Genomic DNA, 24992 nt, shown 5'->3' with positions numbered 1-24992 from the left:
GCACAGCTGTTTTTAAGATTGATAATAATTAGAAATGTTTCTTGAGCGGCAAATCAGCATTAGAATGATTTCTGAAGGATTTTCCATCACGGAAATAAATTAAATTACAATTATTTTAATTTGCAATAATTACAAATTGTAATAATTTTCTGCACTTTTAAATAAACAATACATTTACATTTATGATTTTGGCAGATGCTTTCATCCTAAGCGACTTTCCTCGCATATACATTTTTAACAGTATATATATATATCATAAACAAAGATAAACCTAGTCTTGTGTGACTTGCACCATAAATTCTGGACCATATTGCAGCCAAAGGATCAAGGTCTTCATGGGCCAGTTAGCAGATAGATGCTGCAGCTACCACAAACTTCTTAGATGAATAGTTGATAAGTACAAAATGACCAAGAGATACAAAACAGATCTAGCCCTCAAAAATAATAATATACTACAGAGATCTGGTTAGTATAAATATTAAGTGCTGCAGTATTAAGAATGTAAAACACCCTGCCAAACAACCTCCTGTGCATGCGCTCGCTCAGCATGTTTCTCACCGGGAAGCCGCACAGAGCTGACAGGACCTGCAAGGTACATCTGAGGCGATCAGTGTTTCTCTAGTGAAACAAATGCCGGGACAGCTGTTCCAGCTGGCTGAGTAAAGCTGACCTCAGACAGAACACTCCGGAGGTGGATCTGTGGAAAGGTATCAGAGATTCAAGGTGTTTGAAGCTGCAGCCAGCAGCAGCAGCGCATTTGTGATCCGGCCTTATCTCTTGCCTGTAGACTATTGTGTGATGTGGTAAAGTGGTTGTGAACTGACTCAGAGAATAAGCCGACAGCACATAAACAAAGCAAGGTGAGTTAGTCAATGTAACATTTGAATGTAAATCCCAACGACAATGTAGCGGCGCTTTAAAAAAGACCACAACTGCAGTTGTCCTTGGATAACCTTTTCTAACACACATTCCTTAAACGGATAGTTCACCCAAAACATGATTTACCCACCCTCATGTTGTTCCTGTATGATTTTCTTTCTTCTGAGGGACACAAAATAAGATACTTTGAAGACTGTTTTTCGCAAACAATGAAAATGGGGTCCAAAACATCACATTTCTAAGGGCCATGATGGATCATTCAATCCCTGAGACTGTAATCTCACATTAATATGTGCATGCACGCTAACAATAATACGGCTAAACGGTCAAATGCTCATTTTGGCAAATAAACAGTAAAAACCATAAACAGACGAGATGAAAAAAATCGAATACGTGCCAGAATATTGGACCCGCACATTAGGTCTTGCAGTGTAAATGCAGCCAAGGAGCTGTGTGGATAGGGAGAGCTTTATTCAGACATTGAAGAAGGCCACAAGGTTAACCGTGTAGAGAATTTCAGGTAAACTTTTGTTAATGAATTCCTCCTACGCAAAGGGCTGATCAGATGGTGCAAGGAGAGACAGGTTAGGATGTCAGAATATAACTGTTTCTCCATGCGGTGGATGTGGGCTTTAAAGTCAGAGTGCTAAAAGCGCTGATCGAATCTATACAGAATACAAACTAATGAAATGCATGATAAGCAGCATTCTAAATGGAAAACAACTTGGTACTTCGACAGTTAACATATACATATATACATACATAAATGCATCGTTTCATTCATATATTGATTTTTTTTCTTTTCTTAGTTTAGATAATTGACATTTTAAACAAGTATTTTGCATTTAAAATAGATATTCATTGCTTAGTATTAAAAGTATAGGTCTCAAATATTAAAACAAAAATAATCTATATACAGTGGTGTGAAAAAGTGTTGGCCCCCTTCCTGATTTCTTATATTTTTGCATGTTTGTCAGCGAACCATGGTCAGAGCCATTATCCACAAATTGAGAAAACTTGTAACAATGGTGAACCTTCCCAGGAGTTGCCGGCCTACCAAAATTACTACAAGAGCGCAATGACGACTCATCCAAAAAGTTATCTGACATTATCAAGATGAATTTGTTCTGACACAGTTTAACTCTGAGCTCTTGTGATATTTTACTTCCATTTTCTAAACTATAGCGAATAAACTGTGATAATGTGACAAATGTTGAAGGTGTCTGAATAAATTTAGGTTTGACTGTATATGATTTGATAAGATGGACTCTTTTTTTAAATAACGACTCGTAATAAAAAATGTATAGCACACTTTATAGTGGAATTAAAAGCTTTAAACATAAATTCACACACATTATGTGCTTTTGTATACATTATCAACTCTATTATCTGTGCTTAAATGTATTCTCCGCTGAAGCCATACAAGGCTATAATAAAACCCGTTGTCACACACGTTTAACAACTCTGATTTAAACATCTTTACACTTCCTCACATCCTGGCCTCTAATACATGTCCCGATACACGGAACTCTCCTGAACAAGTGATCAATACCTGAAAGGAAAGAGAGATTGATCTCTCCCCTGCTCTCATCCATCAGTGTCTCCAAAATGAATACATCCATCTGTAAGCATATTGCTTATCGACCCCGAGTAAACCAAGATACAAAGCAAATGCACAATTATCAAGATGCATTACGATGTCGCACGAGGCCGTTTGTCATTTGAATTTGGGTTACCTGATTTGCTCAGAATATGAATAAAGTCCCTATGTCCAGCTGATTTAAAAAGAGCCTGGTCTGTAATAAAATAAGAATAAATGGATAAAAAGTTTAAAAAACAGTATTTTTAAAATAGTCTTTAGTCTTAAAAGTCTTTTCACTTGTCTGTCCTGTGGCTCAGTGGTAGAGCATTGTGTTAGCAGCGCAAAAGGTCGTGGGTTCAATTCCCAGGGAACACACATACTGGTAAAAAATGTATAGCCTGAATGCACTGTAAGTTGCTAAAGCGTCTGCTAAATGCATAAATTCTAAATTGTAACATTATAAAAGCCTTTACTGTCACTTTTGATCAATTTAATGAGTCATTGCTGAATAAAAGTACAAATTTCTTAAAAAAAAAAAAAATCTTACTGACCCCAACATTTTGAATGGTAGCATTGTAAAAATGTAATTTACTAAACCAATTCAACAAACAGAAAACAGCTTCTCAATTCACAGGCATGCTGTTATTTGCAATTTTATTCCATCATACTTGAGCAACAAATCTACTAGTCTTTATCTATCTATCAATCAAGTAATCATAGGCTTATTTGGAGGTTTTTGTCTATTGATCATTTATTCATTTAGCAGACAGTTTTATCCAAAGTGACATTCAAATGAAAAATGCTAAAACAACCCGTTTAAAATCTTAGGGAACGTAATGGCTGCAAATGAAAGAGCTATAATCTAGCCTCTGCTTAATTAAATGTTCTGTTTCATTTATGCATTATATCTACAGTCTCTTTAAGATGTATGACTAATGTTATGCAGGAGCACATCTTGCAATTGCACTCGGCTCTATTTTAAGTTCTCAGAGCTGTAAATTATGCAGAGACTGGATTGTAGCGGATGTGTTGATATCCTCCTCTCACATCTCTGACACACAGTATAGTCAGGGCTAGCATAACAGCGGGATGCTAAATGTGAGAAGCTTAGTCACAAAATGAACTTCCCACTCTGGTCTTACTCAAGTTGGGCAACTTCACTGTGCTTTCATCTGATTTTTTTTTTCTATTCACATCTCACTTGTACTCACAGATTTTGAAATTTTGAGTTTGTGGCACAATATATGTTGCTCTGACCTTTTTGTAGCCATACAAAATTTATGGAAGCTTGTTTCTGCCATGGGATGAAAAAAAAGGAATTGTGATATTTTGTCTCACAATTCTGAGTTTGCATCTCACAATTCTTACTTTCTCCCTCAAAATTGCATTTACAGTATATCTTGCACCATGATTTGCACCAGCTTGCAGTTCTGACTTTACATATATTCTGAGCTTATGTCTTGCAATTCAGTATTTATATCTCGCAATTCTGAGGAAAAAGTCAGAATTTAGATATATAAAGTCTCAATTATGAGAAAAAATTTTTTTTATTCCTTGACAGAAAAGGGGTCTCCATATTGTATTGCTTTCTATGCTTTAGCTCAGGAGAAAGACTACAAAAACACTTCTGGGTATCGTGGTGGCAGATTGCCTGTTAGATTCGAGCCTGTTGGAATTGGGAATGTGATTTTTTTTAAAAAGGGAAAAGGAAATTAAAACCTTTTAAATGCATCTCGCATTATTGCTTGTTCCATCTGCAAATCATCTGTCTTGAATTGCATTTTATCAGGAGTGTATTCATGGAGCTCAAAATTAAAATTTCAGAGAACAAAATGATACAGCACATGAAACCTAAGCAAAAATATACATGCTGAGAATATGCATTGTGCCTGAAGTTTGCTTATGGATTACTCGAGTCTTGCAGATGCCAGTAAAACACCTTCATAAAAGCCTCGCACCATCCTACAGCTATCAGATCATGCAAACCCATTTACCATGCCGCTTGATCCCGCAAGGAATACAAGGCTAAAAGTGTCTTTTTTTACACATTTGAATGCCTCAGTAGAAGTGCATGAAATTACACTTCAAATTGGCATGCGTTTTCCCTCCCTACAGGGAAGGATGCATTCCCACGTCTTGGTACATTAATCAACTGGAAATTGAGACAACGGGTGAACACACTACGGCTGTCAGAGAGCCGAATGTACAACTTCCACCGCCTCAAACAAACCAGAGGGTCTCCGGTATCACTCAGTTCATTAACATTTTATACAGAGAATACAACATAACAGCCCTGTGGAGTGAGACTGTCTTTTTTTACACCGGCTGCAAGCAGAAAGGAAGGGTAAACTCACTCTTTTGAACCTGTAACACAGACGGTTCTGCTTCCTATAGCGCGTTTCCAGAGCCAACACAAAACCGCAACAAACGGCCTCAAATCTAGGTTGTTTCCCAACCTAGAAAGTTCCTGTAACAGGACTGCCAGCATCCTTCAAACAAATCTCTCTTCGAAAATAAATATGAAGAAAGAGCTGTTAATTAGATAACACATTTACTCAGTGTGTTAAAGGGATAGTTCACCCAAAACGGAAAAAATCTGTCATTATTTAGGCTACTTACCCTCATGTTGTTCCAAAACTGTATACATTTCTTTCTTCTGTGGAACATAAAATTAGATTTCACCAACATTTTTTAAAACAACTTTAAAAAAAAAAAAAAAACCTGTGCAGATTCTGGAAATGTGGTTACACAATCTTACATTTAAATCAGCAGCGCCTCAGCGTAACGCATTGACATGCGCTAGAAAATCCGGTCCCTGGGGATGTTTAGTATATTCTTGTTTGATTCATCCTACAATATTCAGACATTTTTATATCAAGGGAGAGAAATAACTTACAGAATTACTTGGAAGCTAAATAGGCCTGAAAAATACATAGTTTGAAGTAAAAATTACAAATTTAAGTGGCCTGTTTGCCTGGGAATTACTTCTGTTAAACACACAAGCCTCTAATTCGCATTTTTAATTCATATTTCACAGTATTTTCTAAATGAAATACTACTACACTTTTATATATGGAATACATTTCACTGCATTTAACTCAACAAAAGGCAACAGTAACGAGTCTGGTAATGTCTCAAATTATGTCATTTTAGAGTTCTCTCTTAATTGTGCTTAAGATATGCCACAGAGAGCCACAAAAACAGATTAATTAGCTACATGAACAAGGTCACTGGCTGATGTCTGAATCCTTTTATATCGTGCTGGCACTGTCTATCAATATGAGTAGTGCTTTATTTTACTGCTGAAACAGTACTTTAATAGTCAGAGTGATATCAATATATTTTTTAATCAAATAAATGCAGCCTTGGTGAACAACTTCTATCAAAAACATTTAAAAAAAAAATCTTACTGACCATACTTTTTTTTTTTTTTTTTTTTTTTAATGTTAGTCTATCTATCAATCTCTTTTGACCTGTAAAAGACTATGTCAAGTAAATAAACTGTGTCCTCACAGTTTCATTCTTTACTTTAACACATTTTATCCTAGCTAAATCTAGCCTGAGACAGAATGATAATCAGCTCAGTGAATATGCATCTTTTTAAACAGTGAATGTTCTAGATAATGAGAATACAGATATATTTTAGATCTGCCCACTGATCTGAGACGTGGCATGGATGTGGGGCTTGAGACCAGCTACTCACAGGCTTAAAGAGAGAGTTCATAATATTCAGAAGATCTAAGGAGTATCCCCTCTTAATATATCCAGATCAACCTTTGCCATGTAGCGCTGTCTGTGTCACTCAGATGTCAGATTTAAGCAATGGATAGTGCGAGGCATCTTCAGAAGACATCCTAAACAGAATTGTTCCATCTTAAACTATGACCAGAGCAGCTACTAACCAATATATCACTCAGATGGTATGACAGTTCACACAATAATACACTCTACAGTGTAAATATCTGTCACTGTAAATATAATATAATAATAAATATAATAAATATAATATAATATAGAGTTTGTGGAACATTTACAGTATATTAGTAAATTTATAGTTACTGTTACTCTTTACACTTTAATTCAAAAGTTTGAGGTCAGATTTTAGTAATGTTTTTCAAAAGATGTCTTATGCTCACCAAAGCTGAATCTATTTGATCAAAAATACAGTAAAAAAAAACTGTAAAATAAGATTACCATTTAAAATAACTCTGTTACTATGTTATTCCTGTGTGTTTTCAGCAGACATTACTGCAGTCTTCAGTGTCACACGATCCTTCAGAAACCATTCTAATATTCTCAAGAAACATTTCTTATTATTATCAACGTTGAAAACTGTTCTGCTTAATCTGAACTTGAAAAGCATTTACTTGTAAAGCAAATATTTTGTAACAATATAAAATGTCTGTCACTTTTGATTAAATGTGTCCCTGCTGAAAGAAAGTATTAAACTCTTTCTCAAATAAATTAATTAATTAATTAAATACAAATTTGTACTGACCAAAAACTTTTGAATAGTAGTGCATATTTATATTTAGTGTATTTTTCATAATCAAATAAATGTCCTATACAGAACCCTATGGCATAACATGAGCCAAAATCCATTTTCTATTCCAATAATAATATTTACATGTGTAAAACTGTGAACATGATTGAAGATCAGTCCTTTTGGAGAGACGATATAAAACAACACTGATTAAAAAGCGTCTCGATTTCCAACCAGCCGAACATGGGAGTCATGCTCGATTACTATTAAATCAATAGATCTGAGCCGCTGGTGGCCTGTCTTTGCTGTAAGGTAATTATATTTGAATTCAAGTCACATTTTACACACCAGCTTGATCCTATTAAAGAGTGAGGTGGGAATGGCCTTTGCTCGCTAAACTACTAATCTACTTCTACGCCTGCCACCTGATGTTTCGCGTAAAGACTGACTTGTAATAAACCTCTGGGCCTTCGACACCACACAACGACAGAGAGTAATACCAAACAGTATTTCTATTACTTTACACACATGACAAGCTTCATAATAATAACACTATAATGAGAGTACTGTACTTTAAAAAAAAGAAAATGATGAGTAATCGCTATTAAATACACTGGCTGTTAATCATGTAATTTGTGTCTTTTGCATTCATTGGTGAAAAATGAGCTGATTGGGTTTATGGGTTTTTATAATATTGCAATAAATTCAGATGTTTCATTGCTGTGACATCCTAAACAGTTCTCCAGTCTCTCTATTTCTTTTCAAAGTGTCTCATTTCTCAATTACCCTTTTTCTCATACTGTCCTTGGGGAAGGAAAGACTTGAAAATGCATTTCACACATCAGACTAAATTAATGCAAGACCTTCGTCTACTTTGACCCATTTACCGTGACACTTCTTTAACCTGGCCTGCCTCGCGGTTATCTGCAGATGTTTAATATTCGATGTCTGTGTGGTCAGAAGGACCAAGGTGAACCTCAGAACTGCTGAGGCTGACAAGTGTTATAAAAGAAGCGGTTAATGTTTCATCCCTGCGTTTTTGCATGACCATTTTCTGCATGGACATTTTAAAGCAGAACTAAAAATAATGAATCCTTTCTGAGACGTCTCCTTTTTCAATGCAAACCCCAGCTCATTTCAACAAAATGTTGCAGTTCACTGTGCAAGACCTTCGTCTACTTTGACCCATTTACCGTGACACTTCTTTAACCTGGCCTGCCTCGCGGTTATCTGCAGATGTTTAATATTCGATGTCTGTGTGGTCAGAAGGACCAAGGTGAACCTCAGAACTGCTGAAGTGTTATAAAAGAAGCGGTTAATGTTTCATCCCTGCGTTTTTGCATGATCATTTTCTGCATGGACATTTTAAAGCAGAACTAAAAATAATGAATCCTTTCTGAGACGTCTCCTTTTTCAATGCAAACCCCAGCTCATTTCAACAAAATGTTGCAGTTCACTGTCTCCTAATTATAGTCTTTCTCTCAGTATTACCTCCAATTACAGCACGACACCTCCTCTTCTAATGTCCCTTGCTGTGTCAACCTGATCAACACGCTTTCTACGCCAAATTACACCCACCATCCAACCAATTTATATTTAGTAAATGAAGACATTTCAGCATATTTATTTGTTTATTTACTTAACGGTTTGACAGCCTCCCCAAAAAACGATTTTACAGAAATGTCCTCTAAAACTGGTATTTATGCAGCAAAGGCACAGCAATATGAGCTAATGGGCCGTGTCGGTGGTATATAGGGTCATGCTGCCGGACAGATGGCTGGAGAGCGTTGATCAGCCGCCTTATCAAAAATAACAAAAACGTTTGGATTTGTGGGACCATGACTCCCATAGACAGCAATGTAATTACCACGATCAAGGTCGAGAAACGTAGCATGGAGATCGGTAAAATAATCCATGTGACATCAGGGGTTCAACCATAATTTTACGAAGCTACGAGAATACTTTTTGTACTCAAAGAAAACAAAAATAACGACTTTATTCAACAATTCATCTCCTCCGCGTCATCTTGGCGCCATTTTGAAGAGTATCCACTGAACGTAAACAGCGTATGCTATTCTGTGTCAGCTGCGTCATGCGGATACATTTTCTACATTTATTTACGCTTTGATTTGAATCAAAACAACGTATCCGTGTGGTTCGGTTGACACAGAACAGCACATGCTGTTTGCGTTCAGTGGATACTCTCCAAAATGGCGCTACAGGGTGACGCGGAGGAGACGAATTGTTGAATAAAGACCTGCTCCAGAGATGTTCTATATCCCTAAAATAATATAGTGAGAGGTTTATAATCAAACTGCCTCAGTACTTACTTCATTAATGCACTTTGTACAACTGCAACAACTTTCTAGCACTTAGTCTTAATTCATTAATAACTGGAGTAATAAAAACATGAGTATATTTGCTTGTATATTTATATGAGTAACTTCCGTCAACATAACCAACGTGACCACCTGCTTGCACGGGGAGTGTGCTGGGAACTATTTTCAGGCGCTGCGTAATGTCATTGCGCCTGTAGTGCTACCGCCAGACCCGGAGATCGGCTGAATGGATTCGAAAACGGTAAAACTCAACTGTTTAACTCTAGGGGAGTTGGAAAACGTGCCTATTTTCAAAAATAGTGGAGTGTTCCTTTAAATATGCAAATAAGTAATGTTTACAAATTTACACTGTTAAATCTTGAAACTTCACTGCTCATGGTTAATGACTGACCCAAGAAAATATGAAAAGTGTGACAAGACACAAAACAGACAAGATAACCCAGGATCCTAGTTAAGAATAAATTAAAGGTTAAGAATTTTACTTGTGAAAAGACCGTGTGTATATTGAGTAGAGTAAATCCACAATACAAGAGTGACCTCTAGTGGTTACAACATATGTTCACATAATACATACAATTAAATTTGTCCCTCTAATTGTTAATTTTTTTTTTCTTGATATGATAAAATATTTAATTTGACATATACTGAATAAATCACAAATTAGTTGCATAAATAAATAGATTTTTTATATTTAACAGGAAAAGGCCAGTGTCTAAAACCACGGTATCGTCCAAAATTATGTCACAGTAACAGAGCACGAACCATCATCCACCATCCACAGACAGAAGACAGACATGCACCAACAATCTGAGCATTTTAATGGAAAATCGACAACAATCATTTAATATCTGGATCTAAAGTTCGGCTTCGTATTTATCGTGGATTCTCGGGTAAGAAATATTCGAATTGCATCATAGTTTTGTCAGTAAAATACACCGGTAAGTGAAACGCGGCCGAATAGCCTATGCGTTTCCAAACCTAATGAATACTCTATCGATCTAGACTTTATAAAACGGCAATTACTTGCTCAGCGTTATCATCAAAATGCTCAAAACATTTGCAGCGACTAACAAATTTGCTTGTGCAGAACTGTTGTAGTATTTTGTTACATCACGCTTTCCGTCATGCCTAGTCCGACGAGTTTGACTCTTTTCCGCGAATCGATTCTTTCGATCAGTTCATTTCAATGAACCGGACAAAAAAAATCAGTAGTTCTTTTACAGTAGTTCTTTTACATCATGTAACGGTCTTTAACGTAGCGACACAATATTCCATACTTTAAAACGTTCCAATACACCCATATGCTTCTGTTTATTACGGATTTTTAGTTCAGTTTGTTGCAGCCATGATTCAGTTCTTAATTAAATGAGTCATTAAAACCAAAACATAATTTGCATTCATATAAAAAAAATCTATCTAAAAACTGTATTTTACTGCTATAATATAAATACTACAAAAATGTATTTTAAAATGATTAAAAAGGTACTTCAACCCACTATAAGTAGTCTGCCAAATGCATACATGTAAATACTAACTCTCTTTCGAATATGTATAATAAAATGTCTTACAATAAAAAAAATAAACATTCCAGTACGTTTAATTTCTGCTATTCGTTATTAAAGCAACTCACTTTTCGCGCCGTCACTCCAATCTCTATCGTGCAACTTGCACGCCAAACAAGCGTCGACTCAATAGAAAAGATCCGACTCACTAAACGATTCGTTCACGAATTGGAATCGGACAATGTCGAGTGACGTCATATTCAAACGCCATCTGTGTGTCTGTTTTGCTAGCATGCAACAGTAACAGCTAACAGTAGACGCGTTTTCACAATAGTTTTTTGAGTTTCACTCAGCAAAGATGGTGCTAGAAAGTGTCGTTTTATGATAATAGGGCGCTACATGCGTCGACACACGAATGTTAACTATGTCAGACCAGGAGTGTCTCCAAAGTAAGTTCATATTTGAATTGTGAGATTTGCTTTTGCTGCTGACTGTATTGAAATAAATACAAAACAACATGATAATATTATAATAATATTATTCTAAAACATATATATAATATTATTCTAAAACAAGTATAGAGGATTTTAACAGACTGAATTAAGTTTCATTGTACGGTATTTACTGAAACATTCTGATGTATTTAATCATGTATATTTATTTTTTTATATTTAATAATGTAACTACTCATTTCCTTATTTCCATGCTTAGTTTCTATTTAAATCATGTTATTTTTGGGGGGAAAAATAGTTGCATAAATACATTTATAAACACTAACTGCCATTTAAGAATTAAAAAGTTTTAACAGATAGTTCCAATGATTGTACAATATTTCAGTTAACTACAGTTAGTGTTTTCTGAATCCTGGAAAATATTTCAAAGATTTTGCTCTGTGGTGTAATTTATCTTTCCTCTTGCAGTCACCCCATGTTTGGCCGTTACCTGAGCACAGTGGGCTTTCCGCCAGCTCAGACCGGTTACTACCACTGGAGACATTGGTATCAGCCTGGTCATTTATGGTTGACATATCCATCCCACCTGCAGCATCCCTCGTCCTCCTTCAGCACTGTCAGACACCCCTCCTGTAGGCCCCCAAGACCTCCAAATCCATACAACTGGAGCTCCTGGAGGCAAACTGGAATACTGCCACACGCTCAACCCAGACGAGGCCTTCAGCTTTCTGCAGGTCTGATGGACCACTGTAATAGCGAGCCACCACAGAAAAGAAAGAGGAGCGCAGACGGGAGCCAAGCAGGGGATAAATCTCAGCGCTCACCCGAACGTTCGCCTCCAAAAGGCAGCAGGAGTCCAAAAGGAAGTCCTGAATGGCTACGCAATGTAACCGGCACTCCAGTTCCTCCTGGAAAATTTCCATCAGACCCAAACAAGTCTCCATCCACACCAGGTGAATGATTTAAACTTGAATTTTAATTTAAATTGATGTATTGTTATTGTTGCTAATGTAGTTGTCCATAAAAAGCCCAATCTTTTACCTCAACAGAGTTAAAGAGACATTGGGAGGATCTTTCTCACCTCTGTAATGCTGCACCGTCTATGAATGGAGGGAGACAAAAATGGCCGTTTGACTTTTCTGTGATGTCCTACAATATCCTCTCACAAGATCTGCTCTGTGATAACACGTACCTTTACAGACACTGTCATCCTCCAATTCTGAATTGGTGCCATAGGTATCCAAACATCATCAAAGAGCTGGAACAGCACAGTGCTGATGTAAGTGAATGATCCATTTGTGAATGCATAGCAGAACAATGTTCGTTTTATGTTTATGTTCTTTATCTGTTATGCTCAGTGGGCAGGAGTAGATGATTTCCTTAAATATCTGCAATAACTTTTTCTCTATAGATAATGTGCCTGCAGGAGGTGCAAGAGGACCACTATAAGCAACAAATCAAACCCTCACTAGAATCTTTAGGTACTTTACTTCCTTGATGTCTTTGTGTATATTTAGTTTTGTTGAGGACTTTAGATGTTGTATATTATTCAGAATATTTTCTTGACATGTGCACTACTGCATAAAAGTCATTTTTTTATTGGATAAAAAAATACAGTAAAACTGTAATATTGTGAATTTTTATCAGTTTAAAATCATTTTTATTTTAATATACTTGAAAGTGTAATTTAACCCATTTCCTATTGATCAATGTTAAACTTTTGTGCTGCCTAATATATACCGTGATGAATTTTTTCAGGATTTTTTGATGAATGGAAGAATCAAAAACAACAGCAAGCATGTATTTAAAATATTTTTTTAACAATGTAAAAGAGTGTCACTTAACTGCCACTTAATCAATTCAATGCATTCCTGCTGAATAAAAGCAATGATTAATTAGAAAAAGAAATATTATGATGTTATTGAATTGGGGTGAATGATTTAAACTTGAATTTTAATTTAAATTGATGTATTGTTATTGTTGCTAATGTAGTTGTCCATAAAAAGCCAAATATTTTACCTCCACAGAGTTGAAGAGACATTGGGAGGATCTTTCTCACCTCTGTAATGCTGCACCGTCTATGAATGGAGGGAGACAAAAATGGCCGTTTGACTTTTCTGTGATGTCCTACAATATCCTCTCACAAGATCTGCTCTGTGATAACACGTACCTTTACAGACACTGTCATCCTCCAATTCTGAATTGGTGCCATAGGTATCCAAACATCATCAAAGAGCTGGAACAGCACAGTGCTGATGTAAGTGAATGATCCATTTGTGAATGCATAGCAGAACAATGTTCGTTTTATGTTTATGTTCTTTATCTGTTATGCTCAGTGGGCAGGAGTAGATGATTTCCTTAAATATCTGCAATAACTTTTTCTCTATAGATAATGTGCCTGCAGGAGGTGCAAGAGGACCACTATAAGCAACAAATCAAACCCTCACTAGAATCTTTAGGTACTTTACTTCCTTGATGTCTTTGTGTATATTTAGTTTTGTTGAGGACTTTAGATGTTGTATATTATTCAGAATATTTTCTTGACATGTGCACTACTGCATAAAAGTCATTTTTTTATTGGATAAAAAAATACAGTAAAACTGTAATATTGTGAATTTTTATTTTAATATACTTGAAAGTGTAATTTAACCCATTTCCTATTGATCGATGTTAAACTTTTGTGCTGCCTAATATATACCGTTATAAAAATTAATTACACTGCAAAATAAAATGCAATATAAAAGCATTTTCACAAGTGGACTTTTGAAACATACTGTATTTATGAAACAATAAATAGTGATGAATAGAATACTTCATTTTTAATGCTGCAATCCTTGGCCCATAAAACAGGCTACCATTGTGAATACAAACGGAGAACGGGACTGAAGCCTGACGGATGTGCTGTGGTCTTCAAACGCGAGCGCTTCTCTTTGGTCTCCTGTCACCCTGTGGAGTATTTCCGGCATGGCATCCCTCTACTGGACCGTGATAACGTGGGCCTGATTGTGCTGCTCCGGCCCATTGACCCCCATAGCTCCCTCACCAACATCTGTGTGGCCAACACACATTTACTGTACAACCCTAGACGTGGGGACATTAAACTGGCCCAGCTGGCTATGCTGCTGGCAGAGATAAGCCGGGTGGCCCAGTTACCTGACAGCAGCGTTTGTCCTGTGCTGCTCTGTGGGGATTTGAACTCCGTTCCCTGGTCTCCCCTGTATCACTTTATTAGGGACCGCAGTCTGGAATATGATGACTTGCCTATCGGAAAGGTAGAGAATCCTGCAACATTTCCTCACTCTGATTTTTTTCGGACACATTTTAAATGGTATGACTTGTTGATTTTGCAGGTGTCAGGACAGGAGGAGAACCCGAGGGGACAGCGTATTCTAACTGTGCCAATTTGGCCCAGAAGTCTGGGCATCTCTCAGCAGTGCCAGTATGAAAGCCGAACAGCAGGTCACCTTTCAGTCCTTATTACATATAATGTAAACAGATAATCATTGCCAAGAACATTTATTAGAAACACTGACAGATAAATAACTTAACATTATGTTCCACGGTGTGTTGAAATGTTATTTCTTTTGAAGTGACTTTTGCAGTGATATTTTGAAGTGATTTTTGCAGTGACTCTTAACTAGTTGGTGTCAGTGTACAAGAAAAAAAAAGTTTTAGTGCATGTATGATATAATTTGTTCTTAAGTTTACACAATACGTATCCAGATACTTATTTTTAACTTCATTGTTTTATCATTTAAACCTTTGGCAAATGCCACTTGCTTTGGTATTTTGTTATTTAATGCAATGTTATGCATACATTTTTTAAGTGTGGCTTAAGTGTCAGAATCCTTTTTTTGGGCCATATTATACAGTAATATTGATTTAAACAGAGGCAGTCCCAACCTTAATGGCATTCTGGAATAACTTTAAAGATTTCATTCTAACATTTAGTTTAAATTCTTTTCACAGATTCTGATTTGAGGGATTTAGAGCAAGCAGAACTGGATGGGTAAATATAAATCCATATCTCTACAGGGCCTTGGTTGATTTAGTCATCCCAGTCACATTGATAAAATTATTACAATATTACATCTTCTTATCCCTAGTTTCTGTATATCTTTTGTGTTCCTCAGCCACTGATGTTTTAAAACCTAGCTAACTTGACAGTCAGTGCTGTCGAGCAAATTTAAGGTGAAGAGATTGGACAGCTCAAAGTGAAGTGTCCTATTTATGTCCTGTGAAGCGTCTTTTCTCAGCGAGTCGATCTTTAAATTCTAACACTAATTATTCTTCTCTCATGTGATCTGTTTGTAGTTTTACCAAGCCCAGCATTGAGCACTGTTTGAAGCTGACCTCTGCATACTCCCACTACCTGAAAGAGAGCGGTCACCCTGAGATCACCACATGCCACTCACGGACAGCCATAACCGTCGATTACATCTTCTACTCTGCAGCTCTGGGGGATGTGATGGCTCAAGCAGGTTCGACCATTTCTATTCTCTTTTAAATTCCTTGGAAATACTCTGAAATAGTTGTTGTGTAATGTAAAATTTAATTTCAAATAGAAAATCAGATTATTTCATTCTACAGCTATTGTGGTGGCTGTCACCACATAAACGTGTATTCTTCATCAGAATTGTAGAATTACATCACTTGCTCACCAATGGATCCTCTGCAGTGAATGGGTGCCGTCAGAATGAGAGTTCAAACAGCTGATAAAAACAGAATAATCCACACGACTCCAGTCCCTAACCCTATTTTGTGAAGTGAAAAGCTATGTGTTAAAAAAAAATCCATCATCATTTTAACTTTAAACTGCCGCTCGTGTTTAAAATATACATAAGGCTTCCTCCAGTGAAAAAGTCCGTACCCTGTTGTCCTTTCAGATCAAAATCCAACAGCATATTTGTTTAGATCTTTTTTTGGACTGTTTTTGTTTGTAAACAGTCTCTCCTGATTCTCTCTCTTTGTGCGTATTTCTCTCCTGATTCAGACAAATGACTTTTTCACTGGAGAAAGCAATATTATGGATAGAGGGCTTAAATTAAAAGCACCCTAATGACGGATTTATTTATTACAAACAAGCATCTTTTACTTCACAAGATGTTAAATGATGGCCTGGAGTCGTGTGGATTACTTGTGGATTATTGTGATGTTTTTATCATCTGTTTGAACTCTCATTCTGACGGCACCCATTCACTGCAGAGGATCCATTGGTGACGCAATGGTACATTTCTCAAAAAAAACTCATCTACATCTTGAATAGCCTGAAAGTGAATACATTTTCAGCAAATTAATATTTTTGGGTGAACTATTCCTTTAAGGATCCTCAAAGAAGAAGCTGATGCCACTGTACTATCAATGTACATGTTACATCACTGCTCCTGTAATCATGTGACCTGTGATGCTGCAGTTTGCTGCAGTGCAGTACATTCAACAGCAAAATTTCTGCTGCTGCTGGTTACCATGGCACTGTTTTTTTCCCTCGTTTACCCAGAATGCAGTGTGCCACCAGAGAAGGGTCTGCAGCTGCTGGGCAGGTTATCCCTGGTGGAGGAAGATGAACTCCAGAAGGTTAGCGGTCTTCCCAACCAGCACAACTCCTCTGACCACCTGCCACTTTTGACACGTTTCCGTCTGCACCCTCGAGTTGATGGCTGACAGAACAAAAGTGTTTGGGAGTATCATAAAGCCTTTAATATGTTTGTAGCCAGAGAAGGATCATTTTTCTAACAAACTCAAAAAAAAAAAGTTCTCATGTTTGTTTCACACCTTTCACAGATTATCTTGAGACAGTCAATAACAAACTTGAAGCAGAAGTGGAACTTGGAGGTTATTGATAACTGCATTACCCAGTGCATTATGGGAAGGAGACATGCACACTGTAATCAATAAATTAGGGATGTTTTATTACGAAATATGGCAGCTTTGACACCAAGTGAGTCATTTAAAAATGGTCATTTTTATTTTTTTTTCAAGGTTTTACGAGGTAACTATTTGAGACTTGCATCATTTTAAAGATTATAAGGTGAAAAAAAATAAATGATTTTATCTTCAAGCTGATATTTGTGTAGTATGTTATGGTTTTGCTCTTTATTTTGGCACAAAAAAGCAAAAAGGCAACATGCCAAGAACAGAGAAATTCTGGAATCCATGTCTCTTTTTTTTCACAGTTATGCTAATAATATATTATTAAAATATTATGTTTGAAAAATTTTAAATATGTGCATTTTACTAATGGTATTAAAATGGTGTTACCCTATTATAGTTATTTTTTAACATTTTAAATTATTTTTTTATTTCTGTTTTTGATTTTAAAGTTTTAGTAATTTTGTTTTTATGCCATTTTTATTTTATTTTGTTTGTTTTTTGTTTAAGTTTTTAATCATTTTTATTTCCCCTTTAGTTATTTTAGTACACAATCAAGTTCAACTGAATGAAAATGAGAAATATTGGCTAGTTGAAATAAAAGTTTAAGATTTTTTAAAAATACTTTATTTTATTTCAATTATGTTTCTAGCCTGTTCCCACAGCTGTTGTATGACTGTGCAAATCACATGTACACCACAGCTCGAAAATATATCCTGAAAGTGAAGGGGAAACTTACTGACCGCGGCAGTTACTTTCTGAGGTTGTTTTGTAAGGATTTACAAAGAATTCATCTCCATTTCTGGATTATTAAAATCCAGATGATAAACCGCTGAAATTCTAGGGTGCTCTTTGACCGTCCTGGGATATTTTCTCTAGGTGTGAAACAATGGTGGGTGTTCTAGGAGTCCTTTTATCTTGAGAGAAGAGATGAAAAATTAAGGATTTTTGGTAAATCCGCCGCGGCTCTATTCCTGTGTGTGACGCTGTCTTCGTAAGCAAATTAATGCGGGCATAATGCCTCTGTGCAGAAAGACTTCACTCAGTGGGTTCTGTAACTGTGGCTGTGAGATTTAGGGCAACGCTGATGTTACATCACCTGGTTTAATCTCAAAGCTTCTCTTTTGCAAGAGCAGCTCCTTGGCCTGCAGAGAGCAGCCAACACCGCTGAATATTCAGAGGAGTGCGTTTGTGGAGTATTAAAACCTTACAAATCCATGCTTCACTGTTAAGTTAGGGATAATGTACAGTCAGCCGATCAGTATCGCAACATAAACCAGTTTATTAAAGGTGCAGTAGGAGATCTTGGAAAATGCTAACTTTAGCCTGATAGCACTGAAAGCCAACATCCCACACTCCCTGCAATAGCTGTCCAGAATACCAGCGACAACATTACAATAGGCTACATCAGCGGTTGCAAATACTTATGTTGACAGACAGGTAAGAAAGCCAATTAAAACGCTCGGACCGAGCGTTTTGATTGGACGAACATTAATTGGTCCTATGCCTTCCACAGAATATATAAATACAGATAAATACATGTAGACCACTTAACTCGGGGGTTTTCAAAGTCTAAGACAGTGGGCCTCCCTTTTGACACAACTTACCCAATGGCCCTTCTGGGTGAAAAATGTTTCTCATATTTTTGACGCATTATTTTTTAGTATCGTATAAATAAAAAATACATATAATGATTGAACTCAATAATTATATTTTTAATTTATTATAATTTTTCCCCGCGCCTCCCGACATGCTCTGGCGCCCCCCTGGGGAGGTGCGCCCCACACTTTGAAAACCCCTGACTTAACTTAATGATTGCTATCGGGATGTGAATAGACTTTCAACAAGCATAACAAAAAATGTTTCTGAAGACAATCACCTATTTCACCTTTAAACTGAAAATAAATATGTGGACATGACCTTACCTGTGAATATCTTCCACTTTAGGATTCCGCTAGGAAAAGTATTAATACCTATGTCTAATATAATTTTCACTACAATCGATAACCGAGATGCAAAATAGCGCCGGTTGCATTATAACAAACCGCGGACTGCCACCAATCTGACCAATCAGAATCAAGTAGCATATTCCAGAGAACCGCGTAAATGAGCACAGTAAACGGCCAATCACAGACTTACATAAAAATAGTTTTATTAAAACATGCTACAGAGGGATAAACAAATTACATTAACGTTTCCTCATGGGGCGACTGAGGCGACCCAGACACAAATTTATGACAGAAAAGAGGATTGAAGGTGCAAGCTGCGGTACGGCTTAGGAAAAATGTGTAAAACAGTTGAGGGTTAATTGAATTTTATAAAGTCCTTATTTAGGCGATACATTTATAATACGAAAAATATGAACAGAAAACTGAGGACAAGTTTGAGTTGAGGTCTTCATCATAACAAAGTCACATTATTAACATTCTTACTGAGAAAAACATTTCCCTTAAAATTCTGATTACTTATCATTCATCAAAATTGATTGTATTTTCAGACGAGCCTGTATTAGACATGGAAACAACAATTCCACAAAAGCATCTATAATCTCATGAATATCCATGAATTTTTTTGGTAGGCTAATACATACCATTAAACGTGTATCTTGTAATTCAGTTCCTAATCATTGTGCTACAGAAACTTCAGTTTAATGTGCTCTTTAATCATAAAAAAGAGTCAATGCTAAAATAACTGAATTTTATAATAATGGGTAAAATGTCTCATCTTAGCACCTTTGAGTGGAAATCATTGCATTTCCTTAAAACCAGAAAACCATTTTTAAACAACTAATACTTGACGTTATCTGCCATAAAAAGTTCACTCACAATTTCACACATCTGATTAGTTACCAAACAAGTTATAAATGATAGAAATCTGTAACAATGTGGTGTTCTTCACATGCCAAATTAGCAGCAGACCACTTCTCTCCCATAAAGAGTCTGAGCAATTCAACATGGTGCATTAGATTTGTCACTGAAACTCATGACCATTCATCTTCATGTGCCTGAAACCCTCAGCCCTAAGGATGAATTGGACCGGACATACTCAATGGTCTGGCACTTGTGTGGTTCAGTAGCTTTTGATAGAAAGCTGGTACCAATTACAAGGCAGAATGAGCTATGATGTGGTAGTTTAGTCATCAGCACCCAAAAAACATCGTTCAGAGAGGAACCGCTCATACAACCCGTGAAGAATTGCTAACAATGTCACTGCTACAATTTTAAAGACAGGTCTGCTGTCAAAAAGGACGGATCCACAGACCTTCTCCATGTGCATAGCTTATTCTCACGAGGTGAGAAAATTCAAGTGATATGCTGTTGATAAAGAGATGATATTTTGTGTATACTTGAATGATTGCAGTTGTGATCCTGTAGTTAGAACCTATGGGGTCCTATAAGGGGGCCTGATGATGGAAAAAAATGAGCCGAGAGGAAAATGGCTCGTTTCAATGCTTTTAGGTTCCCTCGCAAAATTTTGCCATTCTCTCAAGAAACTCTTTTCCTCCCACTTCATACAAAAATTATATTTTAATGCTTTTGCATTTCCTCGCAGCAAAGTTTCTCAGGGGAATCTAAAAGTTTTGAACACAAAAGACTAAAGAACACAAAAGCTTTGTTGAAAATTGAACCATTTTTTCCATCACCATGTCCCTTTAGGACAGAGATGCCCAAACCAGGACCCTTGGGTCAAAGTTGGCCTGTGATTACCTTTGATTTGGCCGGCCATGTCATGTCACAAGAGGGGGGAAACAAAAAATAATAGCATATCGTCATTTCTATTTGATCTTTTTTTTGTATTTTTTTCTATTTTAGCATTGTAGAGAATGTAAGTGAATTTGATTTTAAAAAAATGTAAATTTTATTATAACATAGGTGCATATATAATGCAGCATTTACTTTTGACCCATGGCCCTCAATTAAAGTTAGGTTTTTGGCCCTTCATAGTAAAGTTTGGGTAACTTTGCTTTAGCGGCTCCCTAAAAACCCACTTATGCTTAATTTATGTTTATTAGCCAAGCTTATATCTCTGTCGCTACAAAATTTAAAAAGAAATCCATTCTATTTTCCAAATAAATGTGTGGAAAATTTAGGATTATTTGCAACGGATGGGTCAATCAATAGCACATCAACTTTCACACCTCTTGAGAGATTTTGTTTAAAAGAAGAAAAAAAAAATATGTAAAAACCACAAAATACTGTACTGGTTAAACAGACAGTAAAAACAAGAAAAATAAATGTTTAAATACTTTAAAAAATGTAACTATTTCTCTACAACTGCAGAAAATAAAAACAGTACAAAGCCTTCAATGTAATGTAACGCCAAACCTTAGTCAATAAATCATGCCCATTCCATCCATATCATGTATGCAGGTAACAAAAATGAAGTAAAGTGGATTGAATACAGTTCTTTTGGGCAGAATGAGTAGCTCTCTGAAGCTTAGGTCCCTTGTGTCCTTACGCCTCTGGCGAAAAAAGCTTATGTCCTCTCGCTCCTCCGGGCCAGTCAGCCTCCAAAACTACCAGCAGCACAGCACGAGGCACTGAGGTTTACATCTCTCTGCCAAGCACAATCCATTCACACTCCAGCTCTCACTGCTAGTGGAGATTCGGTCCAAAAATAGAGCCTTTCCACCACATTTTCCATATTTGCTTGAATATTTCAGTCACCATTTTTTTGTCTTCTAAAATGCTTGACAATTACTAGGGTACAAAAAAAACTTTTCAAGCAAAATTGATATCCTTCACTCTTAAACTTTCCACTATTTAAAAAAAATTATGGCTGGTAAAGGAATATCATATTCTGTTTTTTTTCTGAATCGCGTTTAACTTTTGCCTTTGACTTTAAAAAGGGCACCCAATTTCCCTCTTAACACGAAAGTACAACTATAAATATGTTTAATATGCTGTACAGTTCGCAATGTGCATTAAATAGTGTTTAAAAACATCATCTGTGGATCTGATTGAGGGAGGACATGTGGAGGATAAAGCTGGTACGTTTAGTGTCTCAGATGCGAATCTGGTAGCCATCACTGAGGGTGCTGAGCTCTGCCGGCTTTCTGTCCAGTGCTGCAGGCCTGCAAAGAAACATGTTTCTGTTAGTTTCATTTTAGAGATTATTGTTGCATAATGACAAACATGCTGAACCTTTCGGGTTCATGGATTAAACGTTTTAGTGCAGAATGAACCACCTCAGTAGAAGAGTATAAACAGGCCAAAATATTAAAATAAATATATTAAAAAATGAAATTATGCACATTATTTTGAATAAATTATGTGGCTTAAACAATAAATGAAACAATAAAATAAACAGTGTGTTGAAGTACATTATTGTTCAAAAGTTTGTGGTCTGTAAGATTTTGTTTTTGAAAGAAGTCTCTTATGTTCACCAAGGCTGGATTTATTTGATCAAAAATACAGTAAAACAGCAATCTTGAGAAATATTATTACAATTTAAAATAACTATTTTCTATTTGAATATGTATTTAAAGGAGACATATTATGCCCCTTTTTACAATATATAATATAAGTCTCTGGTGTCCCCAGAATGTGTCTGTGAAGTTTCAGCTCAAAATACTCCACAGATCATTTATTATATCATTTTGAAAATGCCTATTTTGAGTGGAAGCAGAAACACGCTGTTTTTCGGTCCTGTCTCTTTAAATGCAAATGAGCTGCTGCTCCCCGCCCCCTTTTCCAGAATAGAGCTGAGCCTTTACAGCTCGTACCTGCTAAAAACATCTGTTTTGGTTCTGATGATCATGTTTAACGCGCTGAAATCATGCGTTTTAAACCATATTAGTTTAAACTTCTGATATACGGTTTTCTGAGCGCACATATCCGAAGCACATGAACAGAAAGCGGCCACCACACAGCATGTGAGTACTGAACTAAGTTCTCATTCACAGTCACACAAGTTTACGTTAAAAACACACGAGTTACAAAAACAGCCGGTTATGTCTGTGAAGGTAAACTGCTGGGGAAATCGTTTATTTTAGATCTGTGTGGCAGCAGCAATATACAGTAAATAAATAAATAAATCCACTGGCTTGCAGAAAAAGGCTTACCAAAACAATGTTCTGGGTTAATCTTTTTCACGTTTCCTTGGTTGGTAGATGCACCGTGAACCTGATTATAGCACTTAAAACCTGGAAAAGTCAGATTTTCATGATATGTCACCTTTAAAATTCAGTAATTTAGTTCTGTAATGTCAAAGCTGGATTTTCAGCAAGCATTACTTTAGAACCCTTCAGAAATCATTCTAAAACACTGAAATATTTCTTATTAATGTGAAAAAGAGTTGAGCTGCTTAATATTTTTAATATTTATTCAGAATTCTTTGATGGATAGAAAGTTCAAAAGAACAATTTATTTGAATTAGAAAATTACTTTTGATCAATTTATGCATCCTTGATATATAAAAGTTCATGCTTTTACTAGAAGATATAGACCCTGACCAAAAAAAAAAAAACCTACCTAATTTACTTTAAATATTTAACAAATTACATATTAGGCACAGTATGACCAGCTAGTATTTTCTAGTTGACACAAATAAGTAGATTGATATAATATATATACATTTCAAGTGGTGTTAGATAAACACAGTGCGTGGACCAGAACTAACTGCTGTATTAGTCTATCACTAGTTGGAATCTCACACCTTTTTTTATCCCACAGGTTTATTTCCTGAGATAAAGCACATTCATGTTCAACCACCACTTTCAGTCCTGCTGAGAACACACAGAGCTGCTGAAGAACAAAGCTCTCCAGCACTGCCGTAACTGTTGTTGCCTTCAAAGGTCTATCACATTTTCCCTTCCACCGTTCACTTTTGTGCTACTATACTCTTGTGAAAAAAATCAATAGGCCTCCATGTTCTTTTGACTGATGATGGCTATTTGAAGCAGGTGCTTCAACGCCAGGCGATCAATCGCACAGCAGTGCCGAGGCAAGTCCTCTCCACTCCAGCTCTGCCTTTTACAGCTCCTTCCTTCATAAATGACTAAGAATGAAAGTTTCTCAGGCAAACATTAGTATTACACAACAAATGTAAATAGATTTGTCACTGCATGAAACCACAATAGCAGCCTTAAGATTAGTCAAAACAAACAACACACTTTTATAACTCAACCCTAAGACACATGCAAAATCTAAACTCTGTGGGTACAAGATGTACAAAGTGGGGACTGAAAGCGTTTGTCTGCATTTTATGTGGGTATCTGAGGACGACTGAGAGGAGGAGACAGAGGAGGGTGGGGGTGAGCCTGTAGACAAGCAAACATCCTGTGTGTTAGAAATAGCCCTGAGTGGAGATAATGCACTTTGACAGGGAGGAGACTCAGGAAAAGGGCAGGAGCAGATTTGTCATACCAGAGCTAAATTTCATCGTCTCTGTGGAATTCCCCTGTTCACTCAACATTTTTGATGTGCAAAGTCTGGAGCGAATCAGATGCATATTTTCATTTTATCTTCTGGGCGTTTCATGTCTTTATTGATAGACTGAGAAATAGTGGTAAGAGACAGCAGGGAATGGGACCGCAGAACAACACAGTCTTAATGTGGAGTGAAAATTCACTTAATCTATTTTGTAAATGCAAGTTATAGATCTTCAATTTCAATATACATTTTCAATTCATCTATGTGTTAAGTTTCATTTTTAAAAAACATTTTTGACCTTGTAGTTTTAATTAAAAAGTCATAACTAAATATTCCAGTGAAAATGACAGACATTTTCTCTGGCGACATATGAATGACTGCTGCAATCATTTAGTTTTGCCCGCTTCTTACAATTGACTGCAAGCCTTGCACAGAAACAAGTCCCCCCAACTTACACTAAAAAAAAAAAAAAAAAAAAAATAATCCTGCATGCTTGCCTGTACCTCATAGTCAG

At 36.4% G+C, this 24992-nt stretch overlaps 2 protein-coding genes and 1 long non-coding RNA gene across 4 annotated transcripts in view; 1 reads left to right on the top strand and 2 right to left on the bottom strand.

Annotated features, from left to right (window-relative positions):
* LOC107727640 (uncharacterized) overlaps positions 1–10971 on the bottom strand; it is a 29529-nt gene extending 18558 nt beyond the window's left edge. The window contains exon 1 of the long non-coding RNA XR_001638378.1: positions 10914–10971. This is a non-coding gene — a long non-coding RNA (uncharacterized LOC107727640). The remainder of the gene's footprint in view (positions 1–10913) is intronic.
* Positions 10025–17424, top strand: angel2 (angel homolog 2 (Drosophila)). Of its 2 annotated transcripts, none has more exons than XM_016537578.1 (9): positions 10025–10173; positions 11706–12190; positions 12287–12516; positions 12649–12718; positions 14088–14509; positions 14588–14696; positions 15207–15246; positions 15552–15718; positions 16735–17423. In XM_016537578.1, the coding sequence occupies exons 2-9, from the start codon at positions 11713–11715 to the stop codon at positions 16896–16898; spliced, it is 1680 nt and encodes a 559-aa protein (XP_016393064.1). In that variant the 5' UTR covers positions 10025–10173; positions 11706–11712; the 3' UTR covers positions 16899–17423. The 2 variants fall into 2 exon arrangements, with proteins under 2 accessions (XP_016393064.1, XP_016393063.1); XM_016537577.1 differs by lacking the exon at positions 10025–10173 and adding an exon at positions 11058–11234 and having other exon boundaries at positions 16735–17424.
* A 4492-nt stretch (positions 17425–21916) lies between these two features.
* The window catches only part of LOC107727667 (vasohibin-2-like), a 29913-nt gene continuing 26837 nt past the window's right edge, over positions 21917–24992 (bottom strand). The window contains exon 7 of the mRNA XM_016537620.1: positions 21917–22179. Coding sequence (XP_016393106.1) covers positions 22110–22179 — 70 coding nt within the window. The 3' untranslated portion in view covers positions 21917–22109. The remainder of the gene's footprint in view (positions 22180–24992) is intronic.

This window comes from Sinocyclocheilus rhinocerous, unplaced genomic scaffold (assembly GCF_001515625.1).
Source record: "Sinocyclocheilus rhinocerous isolate Xijiao unplaced genomic scaffold, SAMN03320098_v1.1 scaffold185, whole genome shotgun sequence".
Taxonomy (NCBI): domain Eukaryota; kingdom Metazoa; phylum Chordata; class Actinopteri; order Cypriniformes; family Cyprinidae; genus Sinocyclocheilus; species Sinocyclocheilus rhinocerous.
The sequence above is the reverse complement of the archived record's forward strand: the minus strand, read 5'-3'. Positions and strand labels throughout refer to the sequence as shown.

What these genes read in the sequence shown, in the direction of transcription:
- angel2 (XM_016537577.1), top strand. Translation starts at nt 11,167, where the DNA reads ATGATAATAGGGCGCTACATGCGTCGACACACGAATGTTAACTATGTC. An exon ending in TGGAACAGCACAGTGCTGAT is followed by an intron (nt 12,517 to 12,648) that starts GTAAGTGAATGA and finishes TTTTCTCTATAG; the next exon opens with ATAATGTGCCTGCAGGAGGT. An exon ending in GAGCAAGCAGAACTGGATGG is followed by an intron (nt 15,247 to 15,551) that starts GTAAATATAAAT and finishes ATCTGTTTGTAG; the next exon opens with TTTTACCAAGCCCAGCATTG.